Source organism: Gasterosteus aculeatus, chromosome 6 (assembly GCF_964276395.1).
Source record: "Gasterosteus aculeatus chromosome 6, fGasAcu3.hap1.1, whole genome shotgun sequence".
NCBI classification, from domain to species: domain Eukaryota; kingdom Metazoa; phylum Chordata; class Actinopteri; order Perciformes; family Gasterosteidae; genus Gasterosteus; species Gasterosteus aculeatus.
Genome location: NC_135693.1, coordinates 11,552,902 through 11,571,871, shown reverse-complemented (window position 1 = coordinate 11,571,871; position 18,970 = coordinate 11,552,902). Strand labels below are relative to the sequence as shown.

At 43.0% G+C, this 18,970-nt stretch overlaps 1 protein-coding gene across 1 annotated transcript in view; it reads left to right on the top strand.

Annotated features, from left to right (window-relative positions):
• hpse2 (heparanase 2) overlaps nt 1-18,970 on the top strand; it is a 41,176-nt gene that overhangs the window by 16,842 nt on the left and 5,364 nt on the right. Inside the window, exons 4-10 of the mRNA XM_040178777.2 lie at nt 6,579-6,752; nt 7,612-7,783; nt 10,776-10,823; nt 15,053-15,146; nt 15,925-16,031; nt 16,221-16,335; nt 18,667-18,812. Coding sequence (XP_040034711.2) covers nt 6,579-6,752; nt 7,612-7,783; nt 10,776-10,823; nt 15,053-15,146; nt 15,925-16,031; nt 16,221-16,335; nt 18,667-18,812 — 856 coding nt within the window. The remainder of the gene's footprint in view (nt 1-6,578; nt 6,753-7,611; nt 7,784-10,775; nt 10,824-15,052; nt 15,147-15,924; nt 16,032-16,220; nt 16,336-18,666; nt 18,813-18,970) is intronic.

Sequence of the window (18,970 nt, the reverse complement as noted above, 5' to 3'; positions counted from 1 at the left end):
AAAGCGTGAGTTAAAGATTCTTTCCCAGTTGCTTGGAACAACAATATTAACTAAAGGGACCGAAACCCTTTCGTTAGTCCTTTTATAGTCCCCTCGTAGTCCCCTTTCTTCAACACCACTGCTAATAAAGTACTGTCTTTCTTGGCTATGTTTACATATCAAAAACATTCAAACAACTCAAATGTACAAATGGCTGAACACCCCGTCGTTTTTTTTTTGATGAGGAGAGGGATTATTTTCAACAACTGAGAGAAAAGAGGTTGTGTCTGTCCTGGGAAACGAGGACTTCCACACACCTTGTTTCTTCACGAGGAAAACACAGTGGAGTCATTATTTTCTAAAATGCGTACTTTTCTCATTAGGGAGTGATGGACAGCGACCACGGCCGAACACATGTGAAAACCACTCACACCTCATACGCATTTCCCTCACACCCTGTTCTCCTAACAAGTGGTTTGAGTTAAAGTTATTACTGTTATAGTTATTTTGTCATCTTACACACGCGCACACACACACACACACACACACACACTGAGCAGCAGAGAGTAATCATCCTACTCACCGTCTCTGCATCTCCTTACACTCGTGACACAGAAGAGGGCCACACGCAACTCTAGTCACAGCAAATGCACAGATTGAGGTAATCCGCCTCTCACACTCTTGTTTCCACACACATGCTCGTGCGCACGCACGCACACACACACACACACACACACACACACACACACACACACACATATATACACACACACACACACAAACATGTATCGGTCCCCTTCCAGCGGAATTGAAAACAGGTGCCCACCACATATCTTGCATTCTTCCAAAATACAAAAGTGGCTTGACCTGAATGGTTTTGCTGGAGTGTAGCCATTCTGTATGAAAGAAGAGTCCATGTGAAGCAGTGTGTGTGTGTGTGTGTATGCGTGAGTGTAAACATGGAGGCGTCTGTACAACACGCTGGTAGAGTAGCACGGGCTCACAGAATATTGAAACCACATTTCCCCCTCTGCCCCGAACCCTAACATGCAGTGTCGAGTTAGCATCAGGATGAGCTGCAGATACACCACGCGAACGCAGCAAACCGCCGCATTTAATAGCTTTCGATACAGCGACCGTAACTGTATACACTGGTCCGGCTTTGACCGATATGGATGAATCATCCAACTGCATCGATAGCAGCGCTTCAACATTTGACGATCTTTTTAAGAAATGCAAAACGTCGGCGTGCTACAGTCACAGTATCTTTTTCTCCGGCCGCAGAAGATGCAGTTAGTGGGAGGAACCGAATGAGAAACAGCAGGCGGAGAGTCGACTACTTAATGTCGCTGATGGAGAAAAGAAATCGAAGCCATGACGGAGGAGCTGATGATGAATGCGCTGCACTTGGGTTTTCCTGGATATTTTAGCAGTTTACTTCCAAATCTTTCATGACTGGTGATGCCGTTGTCTGCTGCATTGTGTGTGCACGGGGTGTGTGTAAATGTGTAATTGCTCCTCAAACCATATGGTGAAACCTTAAATTCTGTCATCGACAATTCCCGGCATGTTGAGAATAATTTGATGGAAAGACTGATGATGTCTGTTTACACTGTGCCTTCTCTGCTGAGGTCACAAAGCCAAATTAGCTTCAGTGTGTGTGCCAAGCTGACATAATGTGAATTGTTATAGCTGACACTGAACATGTCAAGCTGCTATGCTGTGCATTGTGTAACTAAAGTGTTATGGTTTAATTTCATGCGTCTCTCCTCTTTTTGCCTCCGAGTGCATTCTAATGTTTTTAGATCACAAGCAGTGTAAACATTTGCCATAAGAGCCAAGAGCTATGCAAAGTTGAATGCAACATGTGCATCTTAAGAGACATTTGATCCATAAACAGGAAAAATGGCTCAGAATTAATTTCTCCAAACAGCCTTCTCCCCTGTCTTCAGATGCCTCTCGAGGATTCGGTTTTGATTTGGCTTTTAAAGTAAGCCAGAACTCAGTTGTGGGTGTTTGTGTGCATGTGTGTGTGTGTGTGTGTGTGTGTGTGCATGTGTGCGTGTGTGTGTGTGTGTGTGTGTGTGTGTGTGTGTGTGTGTGTGTGTGTTTGCTTGTATGTTCCAGACTGACTTTGATGGGACTAAACATCCAAATTGATATTTGCTGTGTGTCTGGCAGCAAGTCTTTATATTTGTGTGTTGAATGAAACCAGAGACAGAAACCAGAGTACTTGCTAGGCTTTTTGTTTTTGTGGGGAGTTGGATTTTATTTTTTAAGAATATACGTATGAGGAATAACTATACAACTGTTTTTAAATTGAGACTTTAAAATCCAGAATAATAAAAGTATTTCACAGATCATCTAAATTTGAGTTGAAATGAAGGTGGTGTAGATATAATAGTTGCATAGTTGTGGGCTGTGTTCCTTTTCCATTTCACAAAGCAAGCTTGATTGATTGCACGTTGAATTACTAATATTACATGATATATTGTTCCTCCATCCAAACCTGGTCAAGAGCAGGTTTGAATTGACTTATTGAGTCTGACTTATTCAAGTTCATGAATTAAGAACAGTAGGATATATTGTCTGACAACTGACGAAATTAAAATACTGAAGCATTTACAGTAAATATTCTAAAATGTAATGAGTGGAGGATAAATTACATTTCTCTTTAACCTACCAAATTATTTCATTCAATATGCTGAAATCAGCATTTATGCAATCAAGCGTTCTTTACCAATGAGCCTCATTCCATGTGAAAGTATATCAAAGAGAATACATTTGCTATGGTAAGTGCAGGGACAGGAGAGAGGGAGGACTCAGGCCTAGACCTTCAAATACAAAGAACTTCATTTAGAGTAGGGAGGCGAAACGCAGCAATACGTGCAACGCAGACTCACCGACAAAGAACATTTTGACAAGGAGACAAGGGACACACCAGCTACACTGGGAAGGTGCAGGCGATTGGACACAGGAAGAAACAATCGGGGACACGGCAGACAATCAAACACAGAGGGGAAAATACACCAGGGCAGGACGTGAAGTGAGAGGCAGGAAACTGCAAAATATAAAAGCTTGAGGGTGAAAACAAAAAGGTGTTTTCAAACTTTTAGCCGTCATTGTGTAGTGTGAATGTATAACATGTTGGACTGATGCAGTTGGCAATCAATTCTGCACGCAGCAATTTCCACATGCCTCAAGGTCTTTATTTGTGCTTTACTGTCCACGCTTCTCAACCTACTTTTCATATCTAGCTGGAGTGGGGCTGTTTTTCGAGCGAGGTCCCTAAAGCAGGTCTTTCTCATGATAAGTGACAGCGGCATGCAGTTCCTTATTTAATAAGAACATTACATGTGATTCAAGGGATTATTTTACCTTAATTTAAAGCTGCACCAGGAGACACTTGTATGAAAACGCATCTTGTCATCTGACAGTAACTCAGCTAAAGTGGTTTCATTGAAAGCTTCGGATGACTGTCTGTTGCATGTGTCTGTTAAACGAGCAGACGCTTTGCGTCAGTGCACGCAGGCCCACTGTACTTAGTAACTATGTGTACCTCAGGGTTTGAGGAGTTATGCCGAGCTGCTGAAATGAGGCATAGCCCTGACTGATGCTGCCGGCCTCTCGGCTCCACACAACTGGCTTTCCTATCAGATAGACAGCCTGACAAAATCCAGACCCCACTGTTTCCGCTACACTCAAAGGCACGCCGACACATGGACGCATGCACACACCGACGCACATACAAACACACACACACACGCGCGCCCACGTAGGAAAACACACTGTTTCCCGGTTTGTTCTGCTTGTTTCTAACTGGATTTTTTGTGAGATAAAAAATACACTGTAGCTGAGTTGGGACAATAAAGTCTGCGCTCTCAGAAAGGCTTTCAATGTGTTGCGTGTAATTGAGAATTGTGAGACTCATTTAGTAAAATATTATAACTTTAGAATCTGTCATTCTAAATAAACAGCAAACTGAATAATGATGTTGACTAAGAGAGACTATTCATTGTCAAGGGAATGAGCACCGTTTGTTACTGGCATGATGCTTCTAGCAGTAAAAGCATCGGTGATTTGAGTTATAGTCAATGTGTCCGTTTGTGAAGCAGTAGATCATTTGTATTATTTCTATTTGGAAGAAATCTTTTCCAAAAACAGAAAGTGCTTTTACAGTACTCTACATTCTCAATTTCCCACCACACCACAGATAACATAATAATAACAGCTCACTCAAACTGAAGCACAGACACGCACACACACGAACACATGAAAAATATGCATATACACCGAGATTCGCTGTGTTTTAGTAACGCCATTTCCACTGAGATCACTGCTTTTAGCCACGGGGCTTTCTAGTGTCTTTGTTGGGCCTCTTTGATGTTTGGCCTGAGTGAGCTGCAGGTTCCTCGACACAAGCAGGCTGAATCCGGCATCCCTTTCACTTTGAAAGAAGATGCCATGCTCATGTCAGGCAATACGCCGGCCAGTAATACTACACTTCTACCTCAGGCTGGCAGCTGTTGTTAGTCAGTGCAACCGAAACAGAAACCGGCAAACTGACCCAATTAACCATTCAAATTATAAATCGTTCGCCAGGAGAGGGTTGTATTGTTTGTCATGTTTTTCTACAAAACAAAGTGATGGTTAGCCGCGGCTTGGTTAGTCAGTGCATGCACCAGCTCGTCAGGTATTGTTTCGCAGACCCAAATATCCCAAAATCCCAAAGACATTCAATACGATTATGATATGCCAAAGAGAAGCAGCAAATACATCTACAAAAATGATTCCTATAGTTAATTCTTTCTTTGATTGGCTAATTATTTCAGCTCGTTCCACTACATAAAGTGATTCATAACCAGCTATTTAAATTGATAATACCAAATACATACAGTTATGTAACTTTTGAAACACTTAGCACACATTACAAGCACTACTTTCGGCCTCATCTGTCAACGTATCTCTAGCAAACGCTGCTGTGGGTTTGTCTGCTGCTTGTTCAGAAGAATCAATAGAACAATTCTCCGGGAACCAAACTGACACATAAACACAAAGACGTCACTCTGCTGGTGCAGGCGGCTGTTAGACCCGACGGCAGTGAAGAAATAGAAATATTTTTAGCATCGTTTGGCATTTCATGATGCCTTCGTGATGTGTGTGTGTGTGTGTGTGTGTGTGTGTGTGTGTGTGCATGCAGGGCTGCTAGCTGTGTCTTGGAGCGAGGCTGCTTGCCTTCTGCTCAGATCCCAGGTGAGGAAAGACCTGGAATCGCTCATTCAGACAGCCACATCTGGCGTTGCTTTCTCTGTCCTGCTGCCCTCGACTGCCCCTGCGAACGGACGCCACTCTGAGAGGGAAGGATTTATGATAACAGCAGTTTGGAAAATAACGTTATAGGTGGTCAATAATGAGACGGAGGACAGTTTACTTAGTAGACGTGCACTTCCGAAGAGCGCTGCGTGAATAAAACAACCCTTGTTACCGCTAGCATTGTTTTTCTTTTGAGGCTTCGTCCTGCAGTTACTGGCAAGCGAATGAATGCCAGGTGCAACGAGCGTTCTCTGCTCTCTTCATTTGTACTGTGGATTACACATGAACACTACTGGAATTACAGAACGTATTTGCGCTTGTTAAGGGTTGTGACTGGAAGCCGGACGGTTTCATCTCTCGCGTCCATCTATGAAGTATAATACAGCCTTACACCTTTCACATAACCCTTCGGTCTCCAGCGTTGGACGGACCAGTCAGCTGGCGAGGTCAGCTGGTGGCAAACCCACAGTTTAAGGGCAAATGTTAGCCAGAACCAGGCGGGCACACAGTCCTCATCTGTTTCCCGTTGAACCTAGGAAGCAACGGTCAGTCGTCGGGTTAATAGTCGCATCGACGGAATTTACTCCAAAACGTATTCAATGTCAATACAAGAGGTATCCGACAGCTGCCACACATTGAATTGCAAACACTTTTGGCACTCTCACCATGTGCCGGCATCCGTGGTAAGACCCTTTACCGGCCGGGGAGAACAATGTGTTTTGATGGAGACAGCAGACGCAGACTTGAGTGAGTAGTCAGCTGCGGAGGAACAGCAGGAGTTCCTGATGGGAAAACCGTCTCGCTGCGTTCACACTGTGTGTTGTGGAAGACGAGAATGACACAATGTTCAATATCTGGCACATGGTAGAAGATTGCAAAATGAAACCCAGTGGTAGCTCGCAGTTTATTCAAAATACAGGACACGCAAAACTTCCATCCACAATGCCGCTGGGAATGGTTTTCTTCTTTTGTAGATATTAGTACACATTAGAATTTACTGAGGCATGCCAACGTTTTCATGCGAGACATGTGAGAACTTGTTGAAATAGACAAGCCCAATGTTTTTTCCAATATATTTTTTCACTTGATTTAGCTTGAATAGTGCTTTATAACACACTACCCCCTAACCAGGCGTGATTATTAGTCTGTTCTTTTATTTTGGTTAAAATGTAGCAATTAATTCAGGCAACAACTAAAAAGCAGAGACGAATGAACTCTAGATGTTATGGTACTTCAAAATGTGTAAAAAGAGTCAAAGTTACAACTGCTTTGTGGGTTTCTCCCAGCCAGGTCTTTAGACAAACTGTACAATTTTGCCAACTGTGCCGGTCTGCACCTGATCCTCGGTCTCAACGCGCTGCACAGAAACCCAGACAACTCCTGGAACACCTCCTCGACGCTGAGCCTCCTCAAGTACGGCGCCGGCAAGAAGTACAACATCTCCTGGGAGCTCGGCAACGGTCAGTACGGATAAACACCACGTTTTGCCTGCTATTTAACCAGTTACGGTGTTTCCCATACCGGTGTATCGGGGGGGGGGGGGGGCAAACCGCCCCCCGGAGAATCACGCCCCCACCCTACCTGACTTAATACACATTTTAAATCATTTCCATCAGGGATTTTTTATTTCCAATCTCTTCCAGTTGTTTAAAAGGTGTTTCATTTAATATTTCCTGGCCACGACAACTTTGAAGGAGGAGACATTAAAGAGATATGAACTTGAAGTGAGAGTCCAGCAGTTTGAGGGTTAAAGTTAGGGTTCACTCTGGGATGAAAGGGGCTGCTAGTCCTCATGTCAGCCTAACCATCAGGGTTTGTGGGGAGTTGCAGTGCACATAGAGCCCTGCGCGTCTCATTGCTGCACACAACTTCGTATCTTTATTTCATCTGCAACAAAGCTAATATAAATAAATCCGTTGACTGAATCAGCGGCGACTTGAACTGCAGTAAAACATAAGTGTGGATTCATCACCCAGATAGTAAAGACACAGAATGAGATTGTGTTCAGAAATATGGCACAGATACACACACACACACACACACACACCGAGATGCACACATACTCAAACACAACTTGCTGCAGATATGCAGTTTTGCTCCTCAGTGGAAAGCCATCTCCCTCACCGCCTCTGTCCTGCTGATCCTGCGAGGCCCCGTGTGACCGGACCACTAATCTGACACATTCGTCTGCATTACTGCGAATTCCCCAATTGTCCTTTTCTCTAGCGGCTGTTGTTGTTACAACAACAACAACAAGGTATTCCTTTCCACCGTAAACTCCATGCCTCTCGCTCAGCGCACCTCATCTCCTCTCTCCAGAGCCCAACGCCTACCGCAGCATGGTGGGCCGAGCGGTCAACAGCACCCAGTTGGCGCAGGACTACGTCAAGCTGCGGACCCTGCTGCAGTCCGTGCGCTACTACCACCGAGCCCACCTCTACGGCCCCAACGCAGGACGACCGCGCAAGAACGCCGTCCTGCTGCTGGACGGGTGAGCGAGTCAAACGCAGACGGGATGGCACTCTCTGTTATCCGGCTAGAAACAGTGAGGCGAGGTATTGGAAAGTATCCAGCAGCAGTTTTTTTTTTTTTTTTACAGAACTTGTGTTTAATTCGCACACACTCACACACACATTGCAGCAGTGTTCGGTGTTTATGGGTTTCCACTCTGCAGGTTTGAGCGTCTCAGCTTCAGTGAGAGCATGTCAACCTAAATAAAGTGTCGTCTGATTGATAACGTGACGGCGCAACGTCCCACCTGCTGGTTTTAGGCAGGAGCTCCACCAGCTTCGGTTGAGTTTTATCAAACAGCCTGTCCCATTGTGGGATTTTAACAAAATACTTTGCATGTAATTTATCCCAAAAAAGAACACATGGATCCCTTGTTTTTAGTTGAACTATTTATTTTCTGCGCAGCTTTTGATTCCATTAAAGTCAATATTTGCTTAGCTTGAAAACACACTAAACTTACCTGTATAAAATGAATATAATATCACTTCCACATGGTAATGAAGGTGGAGGGAGGGTCTTTCTTGTTCATGCTTTCAATGTATTTTCGAAATCAAAGTCTGATAAACAAACATTTCCCTCACAGGCTTCGTTTTATAGAAACGTTTTATAGACAGAAAATAAAAAAACCACAAACCATGCAGACAATCATATCAAATCAATCAATCAAAATTCTTTTGTACCGTTTTGTAGCTCACATTTTGAGTCACTCAAAAATCTCAATAAAAAACGTAATGAGCTAACGTAAGCCGATGCTACTTGGTTGAGCTCTGTTATTGTTATTGTTGCTCCAAAGAAGATACAAATGGCAAGACATTATCTATCTCCCTTTTTTCCCTCTTGGAAGGGTTTTTTCATTTTTTGGGGAGTTTTTCCTGTGCCGATGGTGCGTTTCGGGACAGAGGATGTTGTATGTGTACAGACTATAAAGCCCTCTGAGGCAAATTTGTAATTTGCGATTTTGGGCTATACAAAATAAAATGAATTGAATGGAATTGAATCTATCCACTACTTTTTCTCTGTAGTGTGGACATTAAAGGGTTAACATGGGTGTTGATCATATTAACCTTAACCACCACCCTCAAATTAAACAGATACCAATACAAATACGAAATACCTCAATAAAAGAAAAAACATAAAACATGAATTTAAAATTACAGGTTAACGAGGGGAGACTTTTGCATTTATGAGCAGCATCTGAAGTAGTCGTAAGAAGCTCCTCCTGAGGGCCCCCATACTTGCAGGATGGTGTATAAACAGATAATTAGTTACAACATAGTAAAATGCAGTTGTAAACATGTCCTCCGAGGCGACGCTGTAAATGTTGACAGGTAATACTACACTTTAATAAACATTGACAAAATCCCATGTCTGCTAACAATTACATTATAGTGTGCATTCGTGTATCATAGAGTGTTTCAACGGATATACAGGGGGCATTAGCCTGTTCATTTATAGTTGAATTACTTTTACTATAATGTTTAGTGTGTAATGCATCGTAATAAAAGTTTGACATAAATGACAAATAGTGCTGATATAGTCTCCACAGATTTTTCAGTAGAAAGTATCCAGTTGGCGACCATCAACAGTAAACTTTGTGTTCCGGGTGGCTGAAAGTAAGCTGTTTTAAGATTTAGGATATAAATATATATATATATATATATTCATACAGTTAACAAGAGAATTAGGAGTGACTGAGAAAAGGAGGACTATGTAGCTCTGGCTTTAATGGGCACTGTTAAATAAACAGGGAACGGCATTTCTTTTTGATCCCAAATATAGTCTATAAAGTTAAACTGATGTGTACTGAAATGATGTGTGGCAATGCAGTGTGTGCAGATACACACAAACACACACACACACAGACAGGAGGAACAGTTTAATGTCTATGTCTCAGCCTGCCTGCAGCTCCTCTCTGCAACCACACACACTTTGACAGGTAGTTGGAGGACGGAGGATAAGGAATAATTCGATACGGGTCTCCCTCCTCTCTGTACTTGAGCTACTTACATCACTGGAACCAAACTGCTGTTTATCTCAGCGAGTACTGACAGTTCAAATTTACTCAGAAATAAAAGGTGTGCGCACCGATGCGCGTGTGTGTGTGTGTGTGTGTGTGTGCGTGTGCACTGCGCGGTTCAGACTGATTTATCAGCAGAGAGCTCAGAGGACTGGGAAGATGTAGAGACGACGAGTGAGAGGAGAAGAGGAGCGAGCTGGAGTATCGGCGGGTCACGCGTTTAACGACAGGGTGATTCTGGTGTGTTTGACACCGTTACGAGGGGGTGGCTCTTGTGTTTGACAGCCAGACTACTCTGCCGCTCTCAGGAAAGAAGATTAATTAGACACTGAGCTGCTCAACAATCCAAATATCGGGGCTGCACAGACTAAACAAGCCGGGGCAGTGAAAGTTTAGAGACATACAGTTGGGGATGTTACTCCCAAATATGGAGAGATTTGGGTCAGGTAGAAAAAAAAAAACCCACAGAGAAAAGCAGAAACTGGGGAGGAGGAATGCATCCAGCAGGAGCGATTGTGTATATGTTGGGGTTGTGTTTGTGTACAAGAATGTGTTTTCAGCTCACTTAAAGTGAATTAAACCTGGAGAACTTATGTGTTGAACACTGAGTGTGAAGTGAATTAACTTGGCTTAATAGAGTCAACACAAGGTTTTCCTGTCGATATTCAAATTAATGTCACAGACTTATTAGTCTTAGTAGATTTATTTTGCTCTTAGTTAAACAGTTTGATTTACTCGACATAAACTTTCTGCTTTAACATAAAACTGCAGTAGACAAATAACATGTAAGATTTATGGTAAATTCACTGTTCACTTCCCAAATAATTTAGGATGAAATAAGCGGTCATTGCACTCTGTTTACTTTAGAAGTTAGCAGTTAAATTGATGAGTAATATAAAATATTTGAAGAAAAGGGGCCACACTGAATGTAAAACTCTGTCTTTCTGTCTTTCAGGTTCATGAAGAACGCTGGTTCTGCTGTAGATGCAGTTACGTGGCAACAGTAGGTATTTTACCCTTTTCTTTCTTTTTTGATATTTTGTCCTTAGAAAACCCCAGAATCAATCTCCTCTAACAACCTCTCACGTTGTGTTCTTGTACCGTCATCACCACGTTGCGTGTTTGCTGCCAGTTCGAACCATTGTTAACACTTGGACTGAGAGATGCTTAATGAGGAGAACTGTGTTAATCCTGTAAAGGGAACCACAGGAAAAAGAGCCTGAGAATGTTTTCATTAAATTATTAACACCTGTCATTTGCCTATTGCACATCCTGTAGGAATGCGGACGCATCAATGGTTTGATCTTTCCCCCATGTTTTTATCAGTATCCCTACACACGCATGTGTTAAACTCGCACACAACATAACACACCACCGGCTGGGACAAACGCTGTGTGTTTGAGCGAGTTGTCTTTAAGGTGAAGGTCGGGCCTAATCAGGAGAGAAATGAGAAGAAACGGAAGGAGGCAGGGCTGTCAGTAAGCCTTAGAAAAACACCACCCACACTGTTAAAATCAAACCATATGCTGCGGCCCGTTCCCTCCGTCAATTAGCCCGCTTTACACTCCAGATCCAGATTCCAGTGTGACCAGCCTGCGTGACGGCAACTCCGACCTCTACAAAAGAAGCAAACGTATTAAAAGTGGAGGCCGCTCATTAACACGTCTGCGACACGGCTTTCACTCCACCGCGGCTGAATCGCGTTGTTGAGGCGTCGAATGAGGCGTTTTAAGGGTGGAGACGCCGCCCCTGGTTGTAAACTGCGTGGGCGAGTCACACGGACTTGTTGGAGAGGGAGTCTGTCTGTGGGTAATAGTCAGACGTTCCGATGCAGCTTGTGGAGGTGGAGCTTGTTGGTGGACGTAGTGAAAGGTTTTGTGTGCCTCATGTTTCCATGACATTATAGTTTGACATTTGTAGCATCTTATCTCAGTTGCTGCTTCTCTAACATCATCAGTAGTTATTCTCTTCCTGTGACTTTCTTTTTTCAGTCCACTTTAACAGTGACCTACTTATATACCTAAATCTCTCACTTCCAGTGGTACTTTTCTATTTACTTAGTTCCCACCTCCTTCGTCCAGTCTTACATAACTATTAGATTGATTGTCATGACATTTCTTGGCCACACAGAATAATCTCTGTGGCATTATGCCATTGACATTTGTACATTCAAATTAAATTATCACTGTTTTTTGATTCATGCAGAATAGTATTTTCCATCCATCCATCTTCCATCCATCCATCCATCCGCTTATCCACGGGCAATTTAGCGATACCAATTGACCTAACGCCCGACGCATGTCTTTGGACTGTGGGAGGAAGCCGCAAAGATCCCACTCTGGACCGAGTCGAACCCGGGACCTTCAGCCACCGTGCCGCCCCCCAGAAATGTATTTTGAGCATTTCAAATACAAAATGACTCCCAAGTTTTTATCGGCCCTATCGAAAACAAATGACAAAATACTCAAAAGTACTTGAAATACGTGTTCCAAATACAAGTAGTAGAAATACTGTGGGTGCTGCATGACAGAGAGCCGCGTGTTTGGGTTGTTTACAGCTGAGGGGATGTCAAGGATTTGTGATCTCCTTTCTAGTCGGAGAGACTCTAATGGCATTCCTGAGGGATAACATGTATATACACACATATTCATATACATATATGTCCTTAGGCTGTTATGTAATGATTCATCTGGTGATGGCCTGCTGGTACAAGTCAAGGCACACATCGTCCTCTTCCTATGTGACCCCTCCGCTCACCCCGGATCTCTCGTAACACCAGCTGGACCCTCCTTGACTCTTGATGTTATTACAAGGAAACTGTTGCAGAGTACACTCATGCTTTATTTGAATAATGGCTCTCCACTACAGCTTTATAGTACAGTACAGTTACTATTATAACTATTTCCCTTTGATGACTCCTTCAGTTGCAAAAATTTGTATTTTTGTATCAAAGTCTGGGAGAGACGTCTCCTCTCTAATTATATATTACCTCAGTAAACATTGTAAACACAGGTTTACGGTGTGAATCGCTAGTTTTATTTCTTATTCAATACAGCATGATGTTCATTTTGTGGACATTTACGGTGACAACATCCACTTCTCATGTATGGTGTAAAGTAACGCACTTGTTTTCAAGACACTGCGTTGTGGTGCTTTCCTTGTAGATCTGCATCAAACACGCTGACTAAGAGGAAAACATTTGGGCAATGTTATTTTCTTTTTTGCATTTTATTGAGTCCTTAAGTAAAGAAAGCCAATATTGTCGTGTAACCTTATGCTTTGCTAAAAACGTGCCCACAATTCCCAGTAGCACCGATCTGTGAAGATACAGCTATACAACGTCTTCTTCTTCCATGTATGAACTGGAATGTATTTCCCTGTGATCTGAACTGAAGAATTATTGTGAGCTTTCTGGAGAAGATGACAGGATAACCAAATAATTTGTGTGAAGCTATGATTTAATCCATGCATTGTTTACAGTTTGGGGCCAGGGGCTTGGGGCCACTCCATCGTGGTGATGACATTTTCAACGAGGTTAAGCTGAGATTGCAGCACTGTTTTACCTCACATGAATAAAATTCCGCTCTCTTCTCAGCCGTTTTGTTTGAAAAATCTTGACTTTTCAAAGCGTGATCAATAGAAGCTTGGCCTTAGTTTGGGAACATTTGGATACTGAGGATGTTAGGATTCTATAGTTGTCTTACTTTTGGCCTTATTATTCATAATACAGAGGATACACCATTCTTGCTTGGCATTGTCTCCCACTACATTTATTAAACTTGTCATTCAGAAATGGGCCGTTTACTCACATTCTAGAAGCAACTTCATGACCCCAATTGTGGGTTGCTTATCATATTTTGTGTTCTCTTGTTTTAGCAAAAGAAACGCTGAATTGGAATGAAACATTTTCAGATTTTTATAGCATTTTATTAATAACATTTGTGGCTTTTGAAAAATCAAAAGAGAAAACTGCTAAGCAATGCAACGCAGATTTTCTGAATCTGTTTCTGTTATTCTATTTTGTATGTATGTGACATTAATTCCAATAAATTCAAGTGGATTGAAAGATTAAGCTTTTGTGGGAGAAATACCTAATTTAACTTTCATTTCAAAGAATGATGTGGATTTTGTATCCAAGCCGGTGTTATTGCCCCTAAAAGACGTCACTGCGTGATACAATTTGCACAAAACAAATTCTAGCAATAAGATGATAATGTCTTCTTGAAAATCCAGGTGACTAAAATGTAAACGGTTTAAGTTAAGTTAAACAAAACGGATTAGCTGGAATACTGACAGAAGCTTAAAACAAATACAATGTTGAGAAATGTTTGAGAAGCAATGTGTGTTTATGTTTTATGTTTCTCTTATTTTACAGCCTTGTGAATGATTTACCTGACCACAAGATAAGCCAATGAAGCCTAAAACACTCATTAACTTATCACGAATAATGTGGGATGAGTAACTCGACCTACTCCAGTATAAACTGTGCTGACTGACTGCACGTTATTTGTTTCAACACACATTTAGTTTGATTTCAACACTTACGCAACAAATGTGTTTATTCTTCATCCTCCAGCGCAAATAAGATGAAAGTGTGTTTCATGGTGTCTGAAACTTTAACTAGAGTATCCAGTTGCTCTCTTGATTTTCTCTTCTGGCCTCTTGCAGCGGGTCTTGGAGCGTCTTTCTGTCGGCCCACAGCGTGAAGTTCCTCGGGACTTCGGCTCCATGAATCATTCTCTCGTAGCGCTGTCTTCACATCGTCCCTCTGTGTGTCTTCAGCTTTCACACACACACATGGGTGTCGGCATTGTTCCTTCTTTAAACAAGCCTGCGTTGGATTGCATTGTCACTACGCTTTGGTAGATTTGGACATTTCGGCCATCTTTGCTGTTCTAGTGAAACGGCGTGTTGTGTACTTCTGTGTGTGTATCCGTGGAACCAATGGAAATCACACTAAGTGGTTTGGATTTAAAACCGTTCATAATGAACAGCAGCAACGTTTCCAGGGAAAGCGTTTTTGCATATATTAAGTTGCTATCGTGGGGATATATCTGACCTGCCGGTTGGCTTGACTTAAATTAGCCTGTTTTGCTTCGTGTCCATTATAGAGAAGAATACAGTAACTTTATATAGAATGAAGGTTTAGTTGCACAACTGTATATTTATCTGTGAGAATGCTGTGAGAGGCAGCACCTCTCTCACAGTATCCTCCTTGTATTTCTATTGCAGTTATTACATGGATGGCAGAGTGAACAAAGTGGAGGACTTCCTAAAAACGCGTCTGTTGGACACGCTGACAGAGCAGATCACTAAAGTCACCGAGGTAACTTTAACTTTCCCTTACAGTTCTAAGATGTAACATAGTTTATATACAGCCATGCAAATGAAAGTGTTTGAATTCGCATTGACTATGTGTTGAGTCCAGTGTATATTTCAGAGGTCACACATCAAGTGGTTCAGACCATCGTGACGTGATTTGAATAATTACATTTGCATATTATTGGATCTGGCCAAGTCATGCATGAACCCACAGCTAGATTTTGTGATGATAAGGCCACATGTGCGTGCCACAAGCGTGAGTAAAACCATGAGGTAATCTTATCAACACTAGTTGCTATATGGCAGATTTGCTGAATTTTAAGACATGAACAGCGCCAAAGTGCCTCAGGGGAAAATACGCAAACCTGCTCCTCCGATCCACATGTCAAAATGTCCTTGAGTCAGACGATGAACGGCGCTCTCCTGCCGCTCCTCAGCAGCCCACTGCGTCTCCTGCTTTGAACTGTTTAAATGCAGGGGTCACATTTCAATGCATGTGACCGTTCAAATTAGGCTTTTGAACTCAAATCTTTCAATGGAATCTAATGAACGCTCCATATGTTTGTAGATGCAGTAAAATGATCTCAGAATCAGAAAAGTATTCAGTACCACAAAAAAACAATACCTCTGAATTGTGAAAATGTACCTGTTTTACTCATATAGAAAAAATATATGACCCTTAAGGTGATGACACTTGAAATACATTTGAATAAAGATGATTCAAAAGGGCAAAAGGTGAAGATTGATTGCTGTTGATACGTTCCTGTTGCGTCTCCGCGCAGGTGGTGAACACACACACTCCCGGTAAGAAGGTGTGGCTGGGCGGACTGGGCCCGGCGTGGGCCGCAGGCTTCAGTAATCTCTCTGACACATACGCCGCTGGCTTTCTGTAAGTTGTTGCTGCTTAAGAAAACCCCTGTGGTTTGTTTTATCTGAGAAGATATCTGAACCAGCTGCATCATTTAATATGAAACATATTGGCCCCCCAGTGCGTTGTGTATTATTAGCCGACAAACGCTCTGCTGTTGAATTCCTAATATTTCTCCCCTGCGTGTTTGTGTCCGTGTCGTCGTTGCAGCTGGGTGAACGCGCTGGGCCTGTCCGCCGTGCAGGGCGTGGACGTTGTCTTGCGTCACTCATTCTTTGACTACGGCTACACGCACCTTGTGGACCAGAACTTTAACCCTTTACCGGTGAGTCCCCCTATTGCCTCCCATTGTCGCCGCCTCACCCTCCTTCCTCATAGCAAAGGGCTCCGACCTGTTGCGCTCCTGTCGTTGCGCCCGCGGCGGACCCGGTGCCTCGATGGCCCGTCCCGCTCCTTTTCCCGTGGGAGCTATTAGTTGAGATGAAAGCCGCTTAGTGGCGATGAGTGCTCGGACGCGGGGGCGAAATGCCGTGTAACCTTAGCCCTTTGTCAGTAGCTCAGGACAGTGTCACTGCCCCCCCCCCCTCCCCTCAAACCCCTCCATCACAACTGTGTGCCTCTCTGTGCGGGACGGTCCCCCCCCGGTGAGAGATGTGCAACCCGAGACGCTGGTACACCGGCATGTGAGTGAAACAGCCCGCCACACTGTGTGAAATTCCCAATGCCAAATTCCTCCAGGGTTGGGTCTGAATCACGCAGGGACAGAGACACACACTGAACTCTGAATTAGTGATCCGATGAGCTCTGTTAGTTGTTGGAAGGGCGAAATCATTTTTAACAAGCGGATGTGAAGGGAGATGTAATGTTGCTCCATCGCTCTCGGAGCTGAACGCGCGATGGTCATTGGGCATTTCGCTGGGAGTAAATGTTTTAAAGAGTTTTGAAGTTCCACTGTTAATATAACATAAAAAAAGATGTACTGAGTTTGTAAAGATGGTTTTGTATTTGTCTCAGGCAGAGCAGGGCGACGTTTAGGCCACGCACGTTCAATCATTCCTTCGATAATAAAGGAGAACGATGATAAAATCAAACTTTTGTTATTGTTAAAGATTCTTTCATTCTTTCTTTGGTCAGAAATAGCTTCCAGAATGAGTATTGGCAATCCCAAAATACAAATATTTTAACCACTAATGTTATTGTTCTTATGAACTAATCCCTTCTAAACAATCTGACAATCAGTTTTCATTACGCCCCCCATTCGTTTAGTCTCGCTGGCGTGCGCGTTCTTGGATATCGGAACGCTAATTGCTTAATTTTTCTTCCCTCTTCTTCTCTGTTATTTTTCTGCAAATGCAGTCTTCCTGCTAAAATTGCAAGGCTCTTAACGTGGCCGTATGTCTAAAGACTACACCAGCTTACCTGCTGAGAGAAATCTGGCCCCTTCTCCTATACAACGACTCCCCCATTGATAGAATCCAGTTCAAACCCCCAACGCTGAACCTCTTCTTTAACACTGTTGTCTTGCCCTCACATTCATCTCAGATTCAAAGCAGGGGGAACCTTCCCTCGGCCTATTTTACCTTTATTCCTGGATATATTCTCCTTTGTTTATGGGAATTACAATTAAAAAGAAGCTGTTAAGTTCTTTGTGGATCTAGTTCAATTAAAACACTAAAATGTTGAAATTCCCTCTAGATGGAGTGTAATGAAATGACCTCACACTTTTATATTACATCGTATCAGGCGGTCTGACTGATTTGTCCTATTAAAAATGTATTGCTGGGTTCTCTTTTTCGAGATTTTGAAATTTTAACACAAACCAAAAGTTCAGCATCACTCCGGACATCTTGCACAGATAAAAAAAGAAACAGTTCCCTCGTTGTTATATACACTATGTAATAATCACAGTTCTGGCTGTACATTTACCCATCCATCCCTCTGCCTGTGGCCAACTATACAGTTCCATACTGTGCTCTGCTTCTTCGATGCCGTGGCGGCAAATTAAGTTAAAGCCTGCATGGAAAAAAGAAGCCCTTAAATGTTGCCATATGCAGGATTGCATGGGAACTTCCTGAGGAACACATGTTGTTCTGGGTCTCTTGGAGAGGTGTTGAGTCTGTAGAGTGTGAGACACAGTATGGTGGACCACTCAACATAAAACAGCAATTCATGAGCGAGCATAATATTTTGTAAAAATGTCACATTTAAGACATGTCAATTATAAATCGGTCAGCAGTCGGATACAATGTGACACGAGGCTATCAGCTCCGCCTAACTGTTTAAACGCTGACATATTTGAACTTGACCTCTTTTTTTCACCCGGTTACACACCAGCTAATTTGTTGACACATTCTTAATTTCCACAGTTTGCAAAACTTAATCTACAGTCAGCAGGACATCTCATGGCTGGAGAAACAAATGGGAGATTTTAGCAATATTACCTTCCATGGGAATCCAATCCACCATTGCTGTGATGAATGGCCTCTTTAAATAGGAAATGTTACGTCAGATCTACCCTTGCATTTAGGTGAAGTAGAGTTGGCCTTTAAGTTGTCTCCCTGCCTTCAGCCATTAGAACGTCCTTTCTACACCTGCCTGTCTTTGGGTAAATCCTGTCAATAAAATGAACCTGAAGGCGATGGCGTTGCCCTTGCAGGATTACTGGTTCTCTCTGGTCTTCAAGCGCCTGGTCGGTCCGAGGGTTCTGGCCGTGCGCGTGGCCGGACTGCAGAGGAAGCCGCAGCCGGGACGAGTCATACGCGACAAGCTACGCATCTACGCCCACTGCACCAGCTACTACAAGTATGTGCAGTGTACATTATCACCATGATGTAAATACGTGAATGTCTTTGAAGATTTAGAGGGAAAACAGACTACTGCCGATTCCCTGCGTCCTGCAAACACCTGAGGCTCAGCGTCTGGTGGGGATGAACAAAATCCACAGCCGGCCCATTTGGCTT